Raw genomic sequence first — 16,795 nt, forward strand, 5'->3', positions numbered from 1 at the left:
GAACACATGAGAGACTTCTGGCTGAGCTGCAGATGTGGCTTTATCAAACAGCAGGAACTGGATCACGCACAAATTCTTGAGCAAGACGCTCAAGATTGCTGCCTTTCAGTCCCATGCAGGTATCTCTCTCTGTCCTTCAGTTGTATTTGTGCAGGCCTGATTTAGTCAGAAATTACTTCTACGGTGTAGCTTGAAAGGAGATTGAGAATACCCTTCTTCTGTTGTTCCAGACTTCAGGTCTCAGGACTGGACTGTAACGTGTTGAATATTTATATGTATGTCTTAAAAACCCAGTTCTGATTTTAATGTAGAGCTACGATAGGAGAGTTAGATTTGCTCCTGACAATTCATTTGTTGTTGACTTTGACGTTCAGCTTTTGATGTGAATTAAGGGAACTAATTACAGAATTAAACTGCGATTTGGTTGTAGGTTTCTATAAAATATGCATACTTCAGAAGAAGTAACTAGGATAAGGTACTTCAGAAGACCGTGAAGAAAAAAAGCCTCTGTTAAATTCAAGATAGATAACAATATGCAGTGAGCCAGAATGAAAAATGAGTAAATTGGACGCCTTGCAGGTGTAACTGAAACATCAAAGCAGCAACAGGAACGTACAGAAAAAAACTTTGGCGTAGAGTAGTAGAATAAGGACTGTAGGCCCACGACTGGTATCTTCTAGTCTCCCCCGCTTCTGCTGAGCTGGGGTATACTCCTGACGGCACTGAAAATCCAGAGGTGCTGGGGATTTATGTTCACAGACCTTGGACTTCAGACATTAGATTTTTCTAGCCGTCTACGTGCTACGGGTAAGGATGTTTAGCGGCATTTGTATCTCAAAAGGCTTGCGTAGATTCATGCCTGAACTCATTTTGTCAAGCTACACGTTTACTTTCTTATCTCAGCTAAGATGCTAAATCCCGTATCAGCAAATCCTTACCTGCACTGGTCACAGCAGATGTAGGGATGTTGAAACGCGACAGGGTGCCTGTCCCTCTTCTTGCTTTCATACTGCGTCAGGGGACTCCTGCTGCAGGTGACTGATCTCAGTGTTCAACTCCGGCATTTGGAAGTAGAGATCAAGCCAGCATCTCCCACCAGACTTTGTGCTCAAGGCACACAACCTCTGCCAGTCCTTTTGCAAGGTTTATGCATTTATGCTGTCCTGTTACTGGTTAACGTGAAGCCCCTAAACAGGCATCAAAGCAGAGCTCGGAGACCAAACCTCTTGGCATGCCAGGGAGGTTTGTGTGCTGTCTTCTCTTTTGTAAGGCTGTTTTATTGGCAATAGCTCAAGTATCCTGCCTCTTAGCTCAAGCTGTGGAAGCAGATCTGGCTTTCCCATTTAGATCCGGAGCACATGAGAGGCAGCTGTGCTCCTTGAGGAACCCGCACAGCTCGGATACAGCAAGTGCCTGGGGATGGGCAGGCAGCTTGCCAGAAGCACAGAGGATTCCTGAGATGGTCCCGTCTGGATGCTGAATGCTGGATATTTGTCATTCACACCGCCACGCGGGAGGGGAGCAGGCCTGAGGAGGTTGATGGCCCTGCAAGAAAGGATGTGGTTTGGCACGAGGAGCAATGTGGATCAGGCGGCCGGTGGGATTGGCAGCACAGGGTTTGGAGTCCTGGTTTCTGGGGAGATGGAAAAGAGGGTGACTCTTAGCTCTGTGAACATTTGAAGACGCCGCCAACAAGATGGAAGCTTATAGCCACCACAATACTAATATCCAATTTAGGGCTGATATCACTTCTAGCTGGACACTAAATTTAATCTTTACAAAAGTAAGAATGAAAGATAAGGGTGTAGTAAAGGCTGTGTCTGTCTGGCTCCATACATTCTCTTGAAAAAATTATCAACTCTTCAAAATAGGAAGAACAGTTTTAAGAAGTCTCCTATTCCTCCTTGAAAATTACACCCATTTCCAGAGCTTGAAAAACCGACAGAGCTCAGTCCTTAGTGCAAGGACTGATGATCCGATGGAACGAGGGCAGCAGAAGTCCAATATGCATGGGAGCTGCTTCCTGGGGACGGTCTCTGTGTAAAGTCCTGTGGCAGCTTGACCCTGTCCTCATCATCTGGCCTGCAGATACGTCTCCGTCCCTCCTACAAAGGCACCGGACTAGAGAGAATAACTAGCAAGACGCCTTTTCCTCGGAGCAGCTAGACAAGAGGGAATTGGAAAAAATTGCAAGGCATTTCCAAGCCAGCTGCTGTCCTGGAAGGCAGATGTCCTGAGAAGCCTCCGTCACGCTGAGTTTCGGTGTGGAGAAACAGCAATGTTTCACGTGTTTGTTGTTCAGGAGGGGTGAACTCCTTGGGGCGTTTAACTCGCACCTCTGGAGGTTTGGTCTGGATGTTTTGTGGCAAACCGCACCGAGAAAGCGTCCCAGAAGCGGGAGCTGAGGCGGTCTGTCGTTTCGAAAGGGGCTGTTTCTTCCTGCCGAGCCGCCCTCTCCTCCCTTCGGGGGAAACCACACGAATACTCCAGGTGAAAATTTCAAGCGGGCTCCTTCGGGGCAGCGCGGCTCTGGCTGCGCGCGGTGCCGGTGCCGCGGCGGGGCGGGAAGAGACCAGACGCGCGTCAGCAGCCGGCGCGGGGCGGGGCCGGGCCGGGCCGAGGGGCGGGGCGGGGCCGGGCCGAGGGGCGGGGCCGGGCCGGGGCCGGGGCGAGGCGCGCGGCGGCGGCGGGGAAGCCCCTTGCATTGTTGCTCTTGTCTCCCCGTTGCCGGGGTTTCCGCGTGTGGCAACCGGGGGCCCAGTGCCTCAGCGCGGGGCGACTCGCTGGGGTGTGGGTGCCGGAGCGCGCCTCCGCCTCTCCGAAGTGCTGTTTGACCGACTCGGGATTTCCTGGCGGTGCGGGAGCGTTGAAAAGGACCGACCGGCTTCGACATTTCTGTCACCGCGAGAACCGTTTCCAAGGCAAGCTTGCGGAGATTTTAAAATTTCCTGTCACCTCAGTCAGACGTTTGATGCGGTCCTTGCAGCACAAGGCTGTGCTAAATCTGGAGACGCTAACCAGGGGGTTTTCTGCCGTCCCAGAATCTGACAGTGTCTGCAGCTGAGGAACGGAAAGGAAAGGCAGTGACCGCAGCGATGATGCTGTTTTACGTTAATCGGGCAATAATGCAGTGAAATACCTTAAGAGCTAAACTTGCTGAAGTTGAAGGAAATGCAGAAGTTAGCGTCAGTGATATGTTGTAAAAATGGTTGCATGAGAGAAATGAAGCTCTTGCTCTAGAGCTGTTTTCATTTCAATGAAGCAAAATCCAGAGGAGATTAACGCCGTGGCGGGGGGGGGGTGTCTGCTTGCACGTGTGGCGGCAGGGTCCCAGCCTGTGATACCAAAACCTCGACGCTGTGGCCACTGAACTCCGTACATCTCATTTAAGAAAGTAGCGCGTGAGCCACTGAAGTGTGAGAGCTGGCACCGTAAACTGATTGGGCTTTGTGAGAAGGTAGTAGTATTTGGAGGAGCAAAGAGTTCAAAGGAAAAGACATCTTGCACTGCTGGTTTTGCACAAACTTCTATCGTTCCGTGGGAAACAAAATGGCATTAGTAAATTTAAATAAACCAACCCCACTTTTGTTCCTAATGATAACTAATTGACACCAGAGTTTCTCTCGGCTTGCTGTTGTATGCTGTTGTATTTCCTCACTCATGTATTTTTTGCTAGAGCCAGTGAATGAATTCAACAAATAGTGGAGGTTCATTAATGCAAAATACTTTAGCCTCACAACACCTATTGACCACAAAGCCTATGTCTCTATGGTGTCTATGTTACTCTTCATGCAGTCGTTTTGCTAAAGAAAGTTTTTAATCTGTTTTTCATTGTGCATCGTTAGGAGCTCTCAAGAATGCCCCAACGTAGGAGCCTCATCGTTAGGAGCTGTAAAATGAGCTTTTCTTTTCTTGTCATCATTTTAGGTCAGCACAGTTTTTTGGGTTGGTTTCTTTTTTTTTCTCTCGGAGGTCTTTCTCTGCACGGAAAGTATACGGAGCTTTGCTTCAGGAATCATTACATAATTTCTGTATATTCTTTGAGTAATGATAGGATCGCAATAATTTTTTTTTCTCACATAAGTTTGCCTTGAAGTAAAAAAACAGCAAACAACAAAAAACCACAAACCCAAAGCCCCCACAAAAAGACCTGCAACAGAAGGAAGGAGAGTGAGAGGCTGTAAGCTGGAGAGGTGCATTTGCAAATAAACTTCGGAAAGACCCACACAATGAGATGAGGAAGAAAAGGAATTCTAGTAATCTTAGAACAAAAACTAGTCGTGACAAAAAAGCAATAGTAGCGCACAGAAGAGGCACGCAGATAATAAAACAAGCATGTTTAGGAAGGTTTGATAAAAATGAAGAAAAATACATTAAAAAAATTATATATATTTCTATAATGGTATAATATAACATTAAATTGAGAAGGAAACTAACTGGGTTTTGCTGTTGTTGTTTAAACAGTTGGACAAACAGAACATTCCAGCGTAACTTTGAAAGAAGACACCGAAACTATGGAGACAAGTCCATCTGACTCAAGCACCAAGGACGGTGTAGTAGCTGCTGAGAAAGAGGATGCTCATACAGTCGAGCAGTTGCCATCTTTGGAAGAAGACGCAGAAGACCATGCATCTAAGCCACAGTCTTATGATCTGGGATTTAAAAAGGTTTTTAAATTTTTTGGGTTCAGATTCACAGTGAAGAAGAGACGAAAATCAGAACCTGCTGATTTTCAGCCTGTTCCACTGCTTTCTGTAAAAAAGACAACACAAGTCCCTGAAGGAGCTGGTGATCAAAAAGAAGTCGGCTCAGAAGAAACAGCGATGCCTGAGGATGCCCTCTCTGCAGAAGACAACACCAAGGACACACTGAGAAATGAAAAAACAGAAGATGAATCTCCTAAAACGCCAGAAGCAAAGGAGATTTGTTCTCAGTCAGCTGCCTTAGCCACTGATACTGCATCGCCATTAAGAAAATTTTTTACTCGGGGATGGACTCGATTTAGAAAAAAGAAGAGGTTTAGGAAGCCTAAAGAAGATGAACTACAGTCTCCTACTGAAGAAGATGGGCAAGAAAAAGAGGGGGCAACGTTAATAACTGAAACCAGTGAAAAGGAGGAGAAATCTGAGAGGAATGTGACAGAAGTAACTATTGAAGAGCATGAGAAGGAGCAAACTGAAGATGAAAAACAGCAGTCAAAAAGGATTGTGGCAGACATAGGAGTGGAAGCAAGCGGGAAGGAAGAGCTAATCAAGCACGATGAGCAGGAACAAAAAGAGGCTGTAACAGCAGCAACAGCTAAAGAAAGTGCAAAGGAGAAAAAGGCTGAAGATGATCAAGAAAGGAAACTGGTGGAAGTCTCAGATGATCTTGGTAGAAAGGAAGAAGAAACCGAAGAAGGAGAAGAAGAAAGTGAGCAGACAGAGAAACCACTAAACACAAGCTCAGGGGTACCTGTTGTTTCTGACATTGTGAATGGAGAACTGAAAACATCCTCAGAAGTCCTACCTGTGGGAGAAAAACTGGAGTCCACAGAGAAGTGTGAAATAGATGACAGAACTGAAATATCCTCTGAAGAGAGACCTGAAGCAGGATCCTTGGCAATTGAAATTTCTAGTGAACAGCTTAAAAAATCTGAAGGAAGAGAAGGAAATAAACGTGCTCCACTAGAGAAAGAAACATTTGATGAAGAAACAGAGGAAGCAGAATTGAAAATATCACCCACAGTAGAAGACATCACACGAGGAGAAGCTCTGGATACAACCACAGGGAAGAAAGAAAGCAAAGAACATGAGACAAAACTGACTCTGGGTGCTCCTGGATTGAAGTCCTTTTCTACTTCTGAATGTTCCGTTGACACAGAGGATGATCAACAGTCTATCAAACCCACTGATGAAGGATTACAGGGAAAAACTCGCATAGTTATGACTGATACTATCAAACCGGATGAAATGACCACAGAAATAACGCCTGAAGAGGCAGCTGGAAAGAGGCCTCCAGAAGGTATCACAAACGAAGCTGAACTGCTGTCTTCTCAAGAAAAAAATAAACTGCAAGGCAGCCCTTTAAAGAAACTCTTTACGGGTACTGGATTAAAAAAACTGTCTGGAAAGAAGCGTAAAGGCAAAAGAGAAGAATCGAAGTTAGGGGAACAGGGTGAACCAATTCAGCACTTACCAGCTTCCCCAGATAGCCCAGAGGAACAAAAAGGGGAGAGTTCTGCTTCTTCTCCTGAGGAGATGAAGGAAATTCCTTCTTTGGAGAAACCTGTAGACGGAATGCAGGTCACTGAAAATGAAGATGCTGCAGTTTCAGATGTGGCGCGAAAAAGAGAAAGCGTTACACCCTGGGCATCATTTAAAAAGATGGCGACTCCCAAGAAGCGTGTCAGAAGACCTTCTGAAAGTGATAAAGAAGAAGAAATTGATAAGACAAAGAGTGTTGCAGTGTCTGCAACTGAAAATACTATTGATGACAATCAGGGAGAATTAAAAGAAAAGGGGATGGACCAGAAACCAGAGAAAACCACAGAAAAGCCCAAAAAGAAGGCTGGCACCTCTGTGTCCTGGGAAGCTTTTTTATGTGGAGGTTCTTCAAAGAAAAGAGCCAGGAAGTCATCATCATCATCATCTGATGAAGAAACTGAACATAAGCTTGGTCAAGAAAGCCAAAAAATAGAAGAGTCTGGACAGAACAAAGAAATGGCAACAGGTGCAGTTCTTACTAGTTCTCAGGAGAGCGACCAAGGACAAGGGAATTCTTCCCCAGAACAAGCTGGAAGCCCATCCGAAGGGGAAGCTATTTCAACACGGAAATCATTTAAAAGGTTAGCCACTCTAAGAAGGAGATCCAAAACCAGAATGGAAGAGAGAACGGAAGACTCTGTTGTGGGATCTAGCCTTGAGCATTCAACGTCGCATGGTGAGCCTGGAAAAGAGGAATCATGGGTTCCATTTAGAAAACAAGCTAGAATCACGGTGACCCACTGCTCTCTGTGTCATCACCTCACACTCTTCCCATAGCTTGTTTCTTCTCTGTACAGCTACCCTCACTTTACTGGCCTTTGACTTGGCCTGGAGTTTCGGGGGATATTTCTGGGAGGTAGAAAAAGTGGCTTCCGGTTTTCCTAGATACGCACTCATATGGCACGTGTTTAATGTGTGGGATTTAATCTGCAAACACTCTTCCTCTCTAACAAAGCTCTTTTTAAAATCCTAAAGGATGCGAGCGTTGCCTTCCGTGGTAAACCTGGAGTGCCTTATGTACCAAATCTCTTTGCACTTCGGTGAAATCTGAATCGGAAATGATAGGCACAGTTTCTCCCTAGGATATTTAACTGCACTTGCTTCACTAAGTCATGAGACCTTTACCTCTGTCTTTGAGCCCTGCTTGGGAAAATAAGATATTCTTGAGAGAATAAGTTGTCACTAATAAAGCTTTTTTACTGTCGTCTGTCTTTCAGATGTGCTAAGCATCCATGTGGCATTTGGAGAGATGCCAGTCCTAGAGAACAACTGACAATCCTGCGACAGAACCGGGAGCTTTATTCACTACCCTTTATTCTTAGATGTTAAGATAGTTTTGTTATTTCTATTAAAAAAAACCAATGCCTTCAATGTTGGCTATATCCACACATTTGTTCCATTCGAAGGTCATTTGCCTCTGCCCCAAATACACCACTTAGGCTGGAGATGCACAACCGAATGGATGGACAGACCACTACAATTTGTACCACAGTTATTGTCGTCCCCTCGCTCAATGTGTGTCCTGTCTGTCCCATCTCCTTGAATCCCTTCACTCATCCCTGAATCCCCCTCCCTTCTCTCCGCAGTCTTCCTTACCCCCCACATCTTCCGTAGCCGCCTCGATTTGACCCACGAGTGGCTGTAGATGCTGCTTGACTTGTGTGTGAGGGGGAAGAGAAGGGCTGACTGATGGGAACACATGAGAGACTTCTGGCTGAGCTGCAGATGTGGCTTTATCAAACAGCAGGAACTGGATCACGCACAAATTCTTGAGCAAGACGCTCAAGATTGCTGCCTTTCAGTCCCATGCAGGTATCTCTCTCTGTCCTTCAGTTGTATTTGTGCAGGCCTGATTTAGTCAGAAATTACTTCTACGGTGTAGCTTGAAAGGAGATTGAGAATACCCTTCTTCTGTTGTTCCAGACTTCAGGTCTCAGGACTGGACTGTAACGTGTTGAATATTTATATGTATGTCTTAAAAACCCAGTTCTGATTTTAATGTAGAGCTACGATAGGAGAGTTAGATTTGCTCCTGACAATTCATTTGTTGTTGACTTTGACGTTCAGCTTTTGATGTGAATTAAGGGAACTAATTACAGAATTAAACTGCGATTTGGTTGTAGGTTTCTATAAAATATGCATACTTCAGAAGAAGTAACTAGGATAAGGTACTTCAGAAGACCGTGAAGAAAAAAAGCCTCTGTTAAATTCAAGATAGATAACAATATGCAGTGAGCCAGAATGAAAAATGAGTAAATTGGACGCCTTGCAGGTGTAACTGAAACATCAAAGCAGCAACAGGAACGTACAGAAAAAAACTTTGGCGTAGAGTAGTAGAATAAGGACTGTAGGCCCACGACTGGTATCTTCTAGTCTCCCCCGCTTCTGCTGAGCTGGGGTATACTCCTGACGGCACTGAAAATCCAGAGGTGCTGGGGATTTATGTTCACAGACCTTGGACTTCAGACATTAGATTTTTCTAGCCGTCTACGTGCTACGGGTAAGGATGTTTAGCGGCATTTGTATCTCAAAAGGCTTGCGTAGATTCATGCCTGAACTCATTTTGTCAAGCTACACGTTTACTTTCTTATCTCAGCTAAGATGCTAAATCCCGTATCAGCAAATCCTTACCTGCACTGGTCACAGCAGATGTAGGGATGTTGAAACGCGACAGGGTGCCTGTCCCTCTTCTTGCTTTCATACTGCGTCAGGGGACTCCTGCTGCAGGTGACTGATCTCAGTGTTCAACTCCGGCATTTGGAAGTAGAGATCAAGCCAGCATCTCCCACCAGACTTTGTGCTCAAGGCACACAACCTCTGCCAGTCCTTTTGCAAGGTTTATGCATTTATGCTGTCCTGTTACTGGTTAACGTGAAGCCCCTAAACAGGCATCAAAGCAGAGCTCGGAGACCAAACCTCTTGGCATGCCAGGGAGGTTTGTGTGCTGTCTTCTCTTTTGTAAGGCTGTTTTATTGGCAATAGCTCAAGTATCCTGCCTCTTAGCTCAAGCTGTGGAAGCAGATCTGGCTTTCCCATTTAGATCCGGAGCACATGAGAGGCAGCTGTGCTCCTTGAGGAACCCGCACAGCTCGGATACAGCAAGTGCCTGGGGATGGGCAGGCAGCTTGCCAGAAGCACAGAGGATTCCTGAGATGGTCCCGTCTGGATGCTGAATGCTGGATATTTGTCATTCACACCGCCACGCGGGAGGGGAGCAGGCCTGAGGAGGTTGATGGCCCTGCAAGAAAGGATGTGGTTTGGCACGAGGAGCAATGTGGATCAGGCGGCCGGTGGGATTGGCAGCACAGGGTTTGGAGTCCTGGTTTCTGGGGAGATGGAAAAGAGGGTGACTCTTAGCTCTGTGAACATTTGAAGACGCCGCCAACAAGATGGAAGCTTAGCCACCACAATACTAATATCCAATTTAGGGCTGATATCACTTCTAGCTGGACACTAAATTTAATCTTTACAAAAGTAAGAATGAAAGATAAGGGTGTAGTAAAGGCCTGTGTCTGTCTGGCTCCAACATTCTCTTGAAAAAATATATCAACTCTTCAAAATAGGAAGAACAGTTTTAAGAAGTCTCCTATTCCTCCTTGAAAATTACACCCATTTCCAGAGCTTGAAAAACCGACAGAGCTCAGTCCTTAGTGCAAGGACTGATGATCCGATGGAACGAGGGCAGCAGAAGTCCAATATGCCATGGGAGCTGCTTCCTGGGGACGGTCTCTGTGTAAAGTCCTGTGGCAGCTTGACCCTGTCCTCATCATCTGGCCTGCAGATACGTCTCCGTCCCTCCTACAAAGGCACCGGACTAGAGAGAATAACTAGCAAGACGCCTTTTCCTCGGAGCAGCTAGACAAGAGGGAATTGGAAAAAATTGCAAGGCATTTCCAAGCCAGCTGCTGTCCTGGAAGGCAGATGTCCTGAGAAGCCTCCGTCACGCTGAGTTTCGGTGTGGAGAAACAGCAATGTTTCACGTGTTTGTTGTTCAGGAGGGGTGAACTCCTTGGGGCGTTTAACTCGCACCTCTGGAGGTTTGGTCTGGATGTTTTGTGGCAAACCGCACCGAGAAAGCGTCCCAGAAGCGGGAGCTGAGGCGGTCTGTCGTTTCGAAAGGGGCTGTTTCTTCCTGCCGAGCCGCCCTCTCCTCCCTTCGGGGGAAACCACACGAATACTCCAGGTGAAAATTTCAAGCGGGCTCCTTCGGGGCAGCGCGGCTCTGGCTGCGCGCGGTGCCGGTGCCGCGGCGGGGCGGGAAGAGACCAGACGCGCGTCAGCAGCCGGCGCGGGGCGGGGCCGGGCCGGGCCGAGGGGCGGGGCGGGGCCGGGCCGAGGGGCGGGGCCGGGGCGAGGCGCGCGGCGGCGGCGGGGAAGCCCCTTGCATTGTTGCTCTTGTCTCCCCGTTGCCGGGGTTTCCGCGTGTGGCAACCGGGGGCCCAGTGCCTCAGCGCGGGGCGACTCGCTGGGGTGTGGGTGCCGGAGCGCGCCTCCGCCTCTCCGAAGTGCTGTTTGACCGACTCGGGATTTCCTGGCGGTGCGGGAGCGTTGAAAAGGACCGACCGGCTTCGACATTTCTGTCACCGCGAGAACCGTTTCCAAGGCAAGCTTGCGGAGATTTTAAAATTTCCTGTCACCTCAGTCAGACGTTTGATGCGGTCCTTGCAGCACAAGGCTGTGCTAAATCTGGAGACGCTAACCAGGGGGTTTTCTGCCGTCCCAGAATCTGACAGTGTCTGCAGCTGAGGAACGGAAAGGAAAGGCAGTGACCGCAGCGATGATGCTGTTTTACGTTAATCGGGCAATAATGCAGTGAAATACCTTAAGAGCTAAACTTGCTGAAGTTGAAGGAAATGCAGAAGTTAGCGTCAGTGATATGTTGTAAAAATGTTTGCATGAGAGAAATGAAGCTCTTGCTCTAGAGCTGTTTTCATTTCAATGAAGCAAAATCCAGAGGAGATTAACGCCGTGGCGGGGGGGGGGTGTCTGCTTGCACGTGTGGCGGCAGGGTCCCAGCCTGTGATACCAAAACCTCGACGCTGTGGCCACTGAACTCCGTACATCTCATTTAAGAAAGTAGCGCGTGAGCCACTGAAGTGTGAGAGCTGGCACCGTAAACTGATTGGGCTTTGTGAGAAGGTAGTAGTATTTGGAGGAGCAAAGAGTTCAAAGGAAAAGACATCTTGCACTGCTGGTTTTGCACAAACTTCTATCGTTCCGTGGGAAACAAAATGGCATTAGTAAATTTAAATAAACCAACCCCACTTTTGTTCCTAATGATAACTAATTGACACCAGAGTTTCTCTCGGCTTGCTGTTGTATGCTGTTGTATTTCCTCACTCATGTATTTTTTGCTAGAGCCAGTGAATGAATTCAACAAATAGTGGAGGTTCATTAATGCAAAATACTTTAGCCTCACAACACCTATTGACCACAAAGCCTATGTCTCTATGGTGTCTATGTTACTCTTCATGCAGTCGTTTTGCTAAAGAAAGTTTTTAATCTGTTTTTCATTGTGCATCGTTAGGAGCTCTCAAGAATGCCCCAACGTAGGAGCCTCATCGTTAGGAGCTGTAAAATGAGCTTTTCTTTTCTTGTCATCATTTTAGGTCAGCACAGTTTTTTGGGTTGGTTTCTTTTTTTTTCTCTCGGAGGTCTTTCTCTGCACGGAAAGTATACGGAGCTTTGCTTCAGGAATCATTACATAATTTCTGTATATTCTTTGAGTAATGATATGATCGCAATAATTTTTTTTTCTCACATAAGTTTGCCTTGAAGTAAAAAAACAGCAAACAACAAAAAACCACAAACCCAAAGCCCCCACAAAAAGACCTGCAACAGAAGGAAGGAGAGTGAGAGGCTGTAAGCTGGAGAGGTGCATTTGCAAATAAACTTCGGAAAGACCCACACAATGAGATGAGGAAGAAAAGGAATTCTAGTAATCTTAGAACAAAAACTAGTCGTGACAAAAAAGCAATAGTAGCGCACAGAAGAGGCACGCAGATAATAAAACAAGCATGTTTAGGAAGGTTTGATAAAAATGAAGAAAAATACATTAAAAAAATTATATATATTTCTATAATGGTATAATATAACATTAAATTGAGAAGGAAACTAACTGGGTTTTGCTGTTGTTGTTTAAACAGTTGGACAAACAGAACATTCCAGCGTAACTTTGAAAGAAGACACCGAAACTATGGAGACAAGTCCATCTGACTCAAGCACCAAGGACGGTGTAGTAGCTGCTGAGAAAGAGGATGCTCATACAGTCGAGCAGTTGCCATCTTTGGAAGAAGACGCAGAAGACCATGCATCTAAGCCACAGTCTTATGATCTGGGATTTAAAAAGGTTTTTAAATTTTTTGGGTTCAGATTCACAGTGAAGAAGAGACGAAAATCAGAACCTGCTGATTTTCAGCCTGTTCCACTGCTTTCTGTAAAAAAGACAACACAAGTCCCTGAAGGAGCTGGTGATCAAAAAGAAGTCGGCTCAGAAGAAACAGCGATGCCTGAGGATGCCCTCTCTGCAGAAGACAACACCAAGGACACACTGAGAAATGAAAAAACAGAAGATGAATCTCCTAAAACGCCAGAAGCAAAGGAGATTTGTTCTCAGTCAGCTGCCTTAGCCACTGATACTGCATCGCCATTAAGAAAATTTTTTACTCGGGGATGGACTCGATTTAGAAAAAAGAAGAGGTTTAGGAAGCCTAAAGAAGATGAACTACAGTCTCCTACTGAAGAAGATGGGCAAGAAAAAGAGGGGGCAACGTTAATAACTGAAACCAGTGAAAAGGAGGAGAAATCTGAGAGGAATGTGACAGAAGTAACTATTGAAGAGCATGAGAAGGAGCAAACTGAAGATGAAAAACAGCAGTCAAAAAGGATTGTGGCAGACATAGGAGTGGAAGCAAGCGGGAAGGAAGAGCTAATCAAGCACGATGAGCAGGAACAAAAAGAGGCTGTAACAGCAGCAACAGCTAAAGAAAGTGCAAAGGAGAAAAAGGCTGAAGATGATCAAGAAAGGAAACTGGTGGAAGTCTCAGATGATCTTGGTAGAAAGGAAGAAGAAACCGAAGAAGGAGAAGAAGAAAGTGAGCAGACAGAGAAACCACTAAACACAAGCTCAGGGGTACCTGTTGTTTCTGACATTGTGAATGGAGAACTGAAAACATCCTCAGAAGTCCTACCTGTGGGAGAAAAACTGGAGTCCACAGAGAAGTGTGAAATAGATGACAGAACTGAAATATCCTCTGAAGAGAGACCTGAAGCAGGATCCTTGGCAATTGAAATTTCTAGTGAACAGCTTAAAAAATCTGAAGGAAGAGAAGGAAATAAACGTGCTCCACTAGAGAAAGAAACATTTGATGAAGAAACAGAGGAAGCAGAATTGAAAATATCACCCACAGTAGAAGACATCACACGAGGAGAAGCTCTGGATACAACCACAGGGAAGAAAGAAAGCAAAGAACATGAGACAAAACTGACTCTGGGTGCTCCTGGATTGAAGTCCTTTTCTACTTCTGAATGTTCCGTTGACACAGAGGATGATCAACAGTCTATCAAACCCACTGATGAAGGATTACAGGGAAAAACTCGCATAGTTATGACTGATACTATCAAACCGGATGAAATGACCACAGAAATAACGCCTGAAGAGGCAGCTGGAAAGAGGCCTCCAGAAGGTATCACAAACGAAGCTGAACTGCTGTCTTCTCAAGAAAAAAATAAACTGCAAGGCAGCCCTTTAAAGAAACTCTTTACGGGTACTGGATTAAAAAAACTGTCTGGAAAGAAGCGTAAAGGCAAAAGAGAAGAATCGAAGTTAGGGGAACAGGGTGAACCAATTCAGCACTTACCAGCTTCCCCAGATAGCCCAGAGGAACAAAAAGGGGAGAGTTCTGCTTCTTCTCCTGAGGAGACGAAGGAAATTCCTTCTTTGGAGAAACCTGTAGACGGAATGCAGGTCACTGAAAATGAAGATGCTGCAGTTTCAGATGTGGCGCGAAAAAGAGAAAGCGTTACACCCTGGGCATCATTTAAAAAGATGGCGACTCCCAAGAAGCGTGTCAGAAGACCTTCTGAAAGTGATAAAGAAGAAGAAATTGATAAGACAAAGAGTGTTGCAGTGTCTGCAACTGAAAATACTATTGATGACAATCAGGGAGAATTAAAAGAAAAGGGGATGGACCAGAAACCAGAGAAAACCACAGAAAAGCCCAAAAAGAAGGCTGGCACCTCTGTGTCCTGGGAAGCTTTTTTATGTGGAGGTTCTTCAAAGAAAAGAGCCAGGAAGTCATCATCATCATCATCTGATGAAGAAACTGAACATAAGCTTGGTCAAGAAAGCCAAAAAATAGAAGAGTCTGGACAGAACAAAGAAATGGCAACAGGTGCAGTTCTTACTAGTTCTCAGGAGAGCGACCAAGGACAAGGGAATTCTTCCCCAGAACAAGCTGGAAGCCCATCCGAAGGGGAAGCTATTTCAACACGGAAATCATTTAAAAGGTTAGCCACTCTAAGAAGGAGATCCAAAACCAGAATGGAAGAGAGAACGGAAGACTCTGTTGTGGGATCTAGCCTTGAGCATTCAACGTCGCATGGTGAGCCTGGAAAAGAGGAATCATGGGTTCCATTTAGAAAACAAGCTAGAATCACGGTGACCCACTGCTCTCTGTGTCATCACCTCACACTCTTCCCATAGCTTGTTTCTTCTCTGTACAGCTACCCTCACTTTACTGGCCTTTGACTTGGCCTGGAGTTTCGGGGGATATTTCTGGGAGGTAGAAAAAGTGGCTTCCGGTTTTCCTAGATACGCACTCATATGGCACGTGTTTAATGTGTGGGATTTAATCTGCAAACACTCTTCCTCTCTAACAAAGCTCTTTTTAAAATCCTAAAGGATGCGAGCGTTGCCTTCCGTGGTAAACCTGGAGTGCCTTATGTACCAAATCTCTTTGCACTTCGGTGAAATCTGAATCGGAAATGATAGGCACAGTTTCTCCCTAGGATATTTAACTGCACTTGCTTCACTAAGTCATGAGACCTTTACCTCTGTCTTTGAGCCCTGCTTGGGAAAATAAGATATTCTTGAGAGAATAAGTTGTCACTAATAAAGCTTTTTTACTGTCGTCTGTCTTTCAGATGTGCTAAGCATCCATGTGGCATTTGGAGAGATGCCAGTCCTAGAGAACAACTGACAATCCTGCGACAGAACCGGGAGCTTTATTCACTACCCTTTATTCTTAGATGTTAAGATAGTTTTGTTATTTCTATTAAAAAAACCCAATGCCTTCAATGTTGGCTATATCCACACATTTGTTCCATTCGAAGGTCATTTGCCTCTGCCCCAAATACACCACTTAGGCTGGAGATGCACAACCGAATGGATGGACAGACCACTACAATTTGTACCACAGTTATTGTCGTCCCCTCGCTCAATGTGTGTCCTGTCTGTCCCATCTCCTTGAATCCCTTCACTCATCCCTGAATCCCCCTCCCTTCTCTCCGCAGTCTTCCTTACCCCCCACATCTTCCGTAGCCGCCTCGATTTGACCCACGAGTGGCTGTAGATGCTGCTTGACTTGTGTGTGAGGGGGAAGAGAAGGGCTGACTGATGGGAACACATGAGAGACTTCTGGCTGAGCTGCAGATGTGGCTTTATCAAACAGCAGGAACTGGATCACGCACAAATTCTTGAGCAAGACGCTCAAGATTGCTGCCTTTCAGTCCCATGCAGGTATCTCTCTCTGTCCTTCAGTTGTATTTGTGCAGGCCTGATTTAGTCAGAAATTACTTCTACGGTGTAGCTTGAAAGGAGATTGAGAATACCCTTCTTCTGTTGTTCCAGACTTCAGGTCTCAGGACTGGACTGTAACGTGTTGAATATTTATATGTATGTCTTAAAAACCCAGTTCTGATTTTAATGTAGAGCTACGATAGGAGAGTTAGATTTGCTCCTGACAATTCATTTGTTGTTGACTTTGACGTTCAGCTTTTGATGTGAATTAAGGGAACTAATTACAGAATTAAACTGCGATTTGGTTGTAGGTTTCTATAAAATATGCATACTTCAGAAGAAGTAACTAGGATAAGGTACTTCAGAAGACCGTGAAGAAAAAAAGCCTCTGTTAAATTCAAGATAGATAACAATATGCAGTGAGCCAGAATGAAAAATGAGTAAATTGGACGCCTTGCAGGTGTAACTGAAACATCAAAGCAGCAACAGGAACGTACAGAAAAAAACTTTGGCGTAGAGTAGTAGAATAAGGACTGTAGGCCCACGACTGGTATCTTCTAGTCTCCCCCGCTTCTGCTGAGCTGGGGTATACTCCTGACGGCACTGAAAATCCAGAGGTGCTGGGGATTTATGTTCACAGACCTTGGACTTCAGACATTAGATTTTTCTAGCCGTCTACGTGCTACGGGTAAGGATGTTTAGCGGCATTTGTATCTCAAAAGGCTTGCGTAGATTCATGCCTGAACTCATTTTGTCAAGCTACACGTTTACTTTCTTATCTCAGCTAAGATGCTAAATCCCGTATCAGCAA

The 16,795-nt window shown here is 45.6% G+C and overlaps 1 protein-coding gene across 1 annotated transcript; it reads left to right on the top strand.

The window, feature by feature from the left end:
• The first annotated feature begins 113 nt into the window (after window positions 1-113).
• On the top strand, window positions 114-16,506 carry LOC141921615 (A-kinase anchor protein 12-like). The gene is made up of 6 exons (XM_074820540.1): window positions 114-119; window positions 231-253; window positions 5,108-6,977; window positions 8,169-8,191; window positions 16,096-16,118; window positions 16,445-16,506. The coding sequence occupies exons 1-6, from the start codon at window positions 114-116 to the stop codon at window positions 16,504-16,506; spliced, it is 2,007 nt and encodes a 668-aa protein (XP_074676641.1).
• The last annotated feature ends 289 nt before the right edge of the window (window positions 16,507-16,795 follow it).

The sequence above is a fragment of the Strix aluco genome, chromosome 3, assembly GCF_031877795.1.
Source record: "Strix aluco isolate bStrAlu1 chromosome 3, bStrAlu1.hap1, whole genome shotgun sequence".
NCBI lineage: Eukaryota > Metazoa > Chordata > Aves > Strigiformes > Strigidae > Strix > Strix aluco.

Excerpts from the sequence above, each read along its gene's own strand:
- LOC141921615 (XM_074820540.1), top strand. Across the intron at positions 254-5,107 it reads TCAGGTCTCAGGACTGGACT|TGAAAAGGAGGAGAAATCTG; the intron begins GTAACGTGTTGA and ends AACTGAAACCAG. Across the intron at positions 8,192-16,095 it reads TCAGGTCTCAGGACTGGACT|ACTTCAGGTCTCAGGACTGG; the intron begins GTAACGTGTTGA and ends CTGTTGTTCCAG.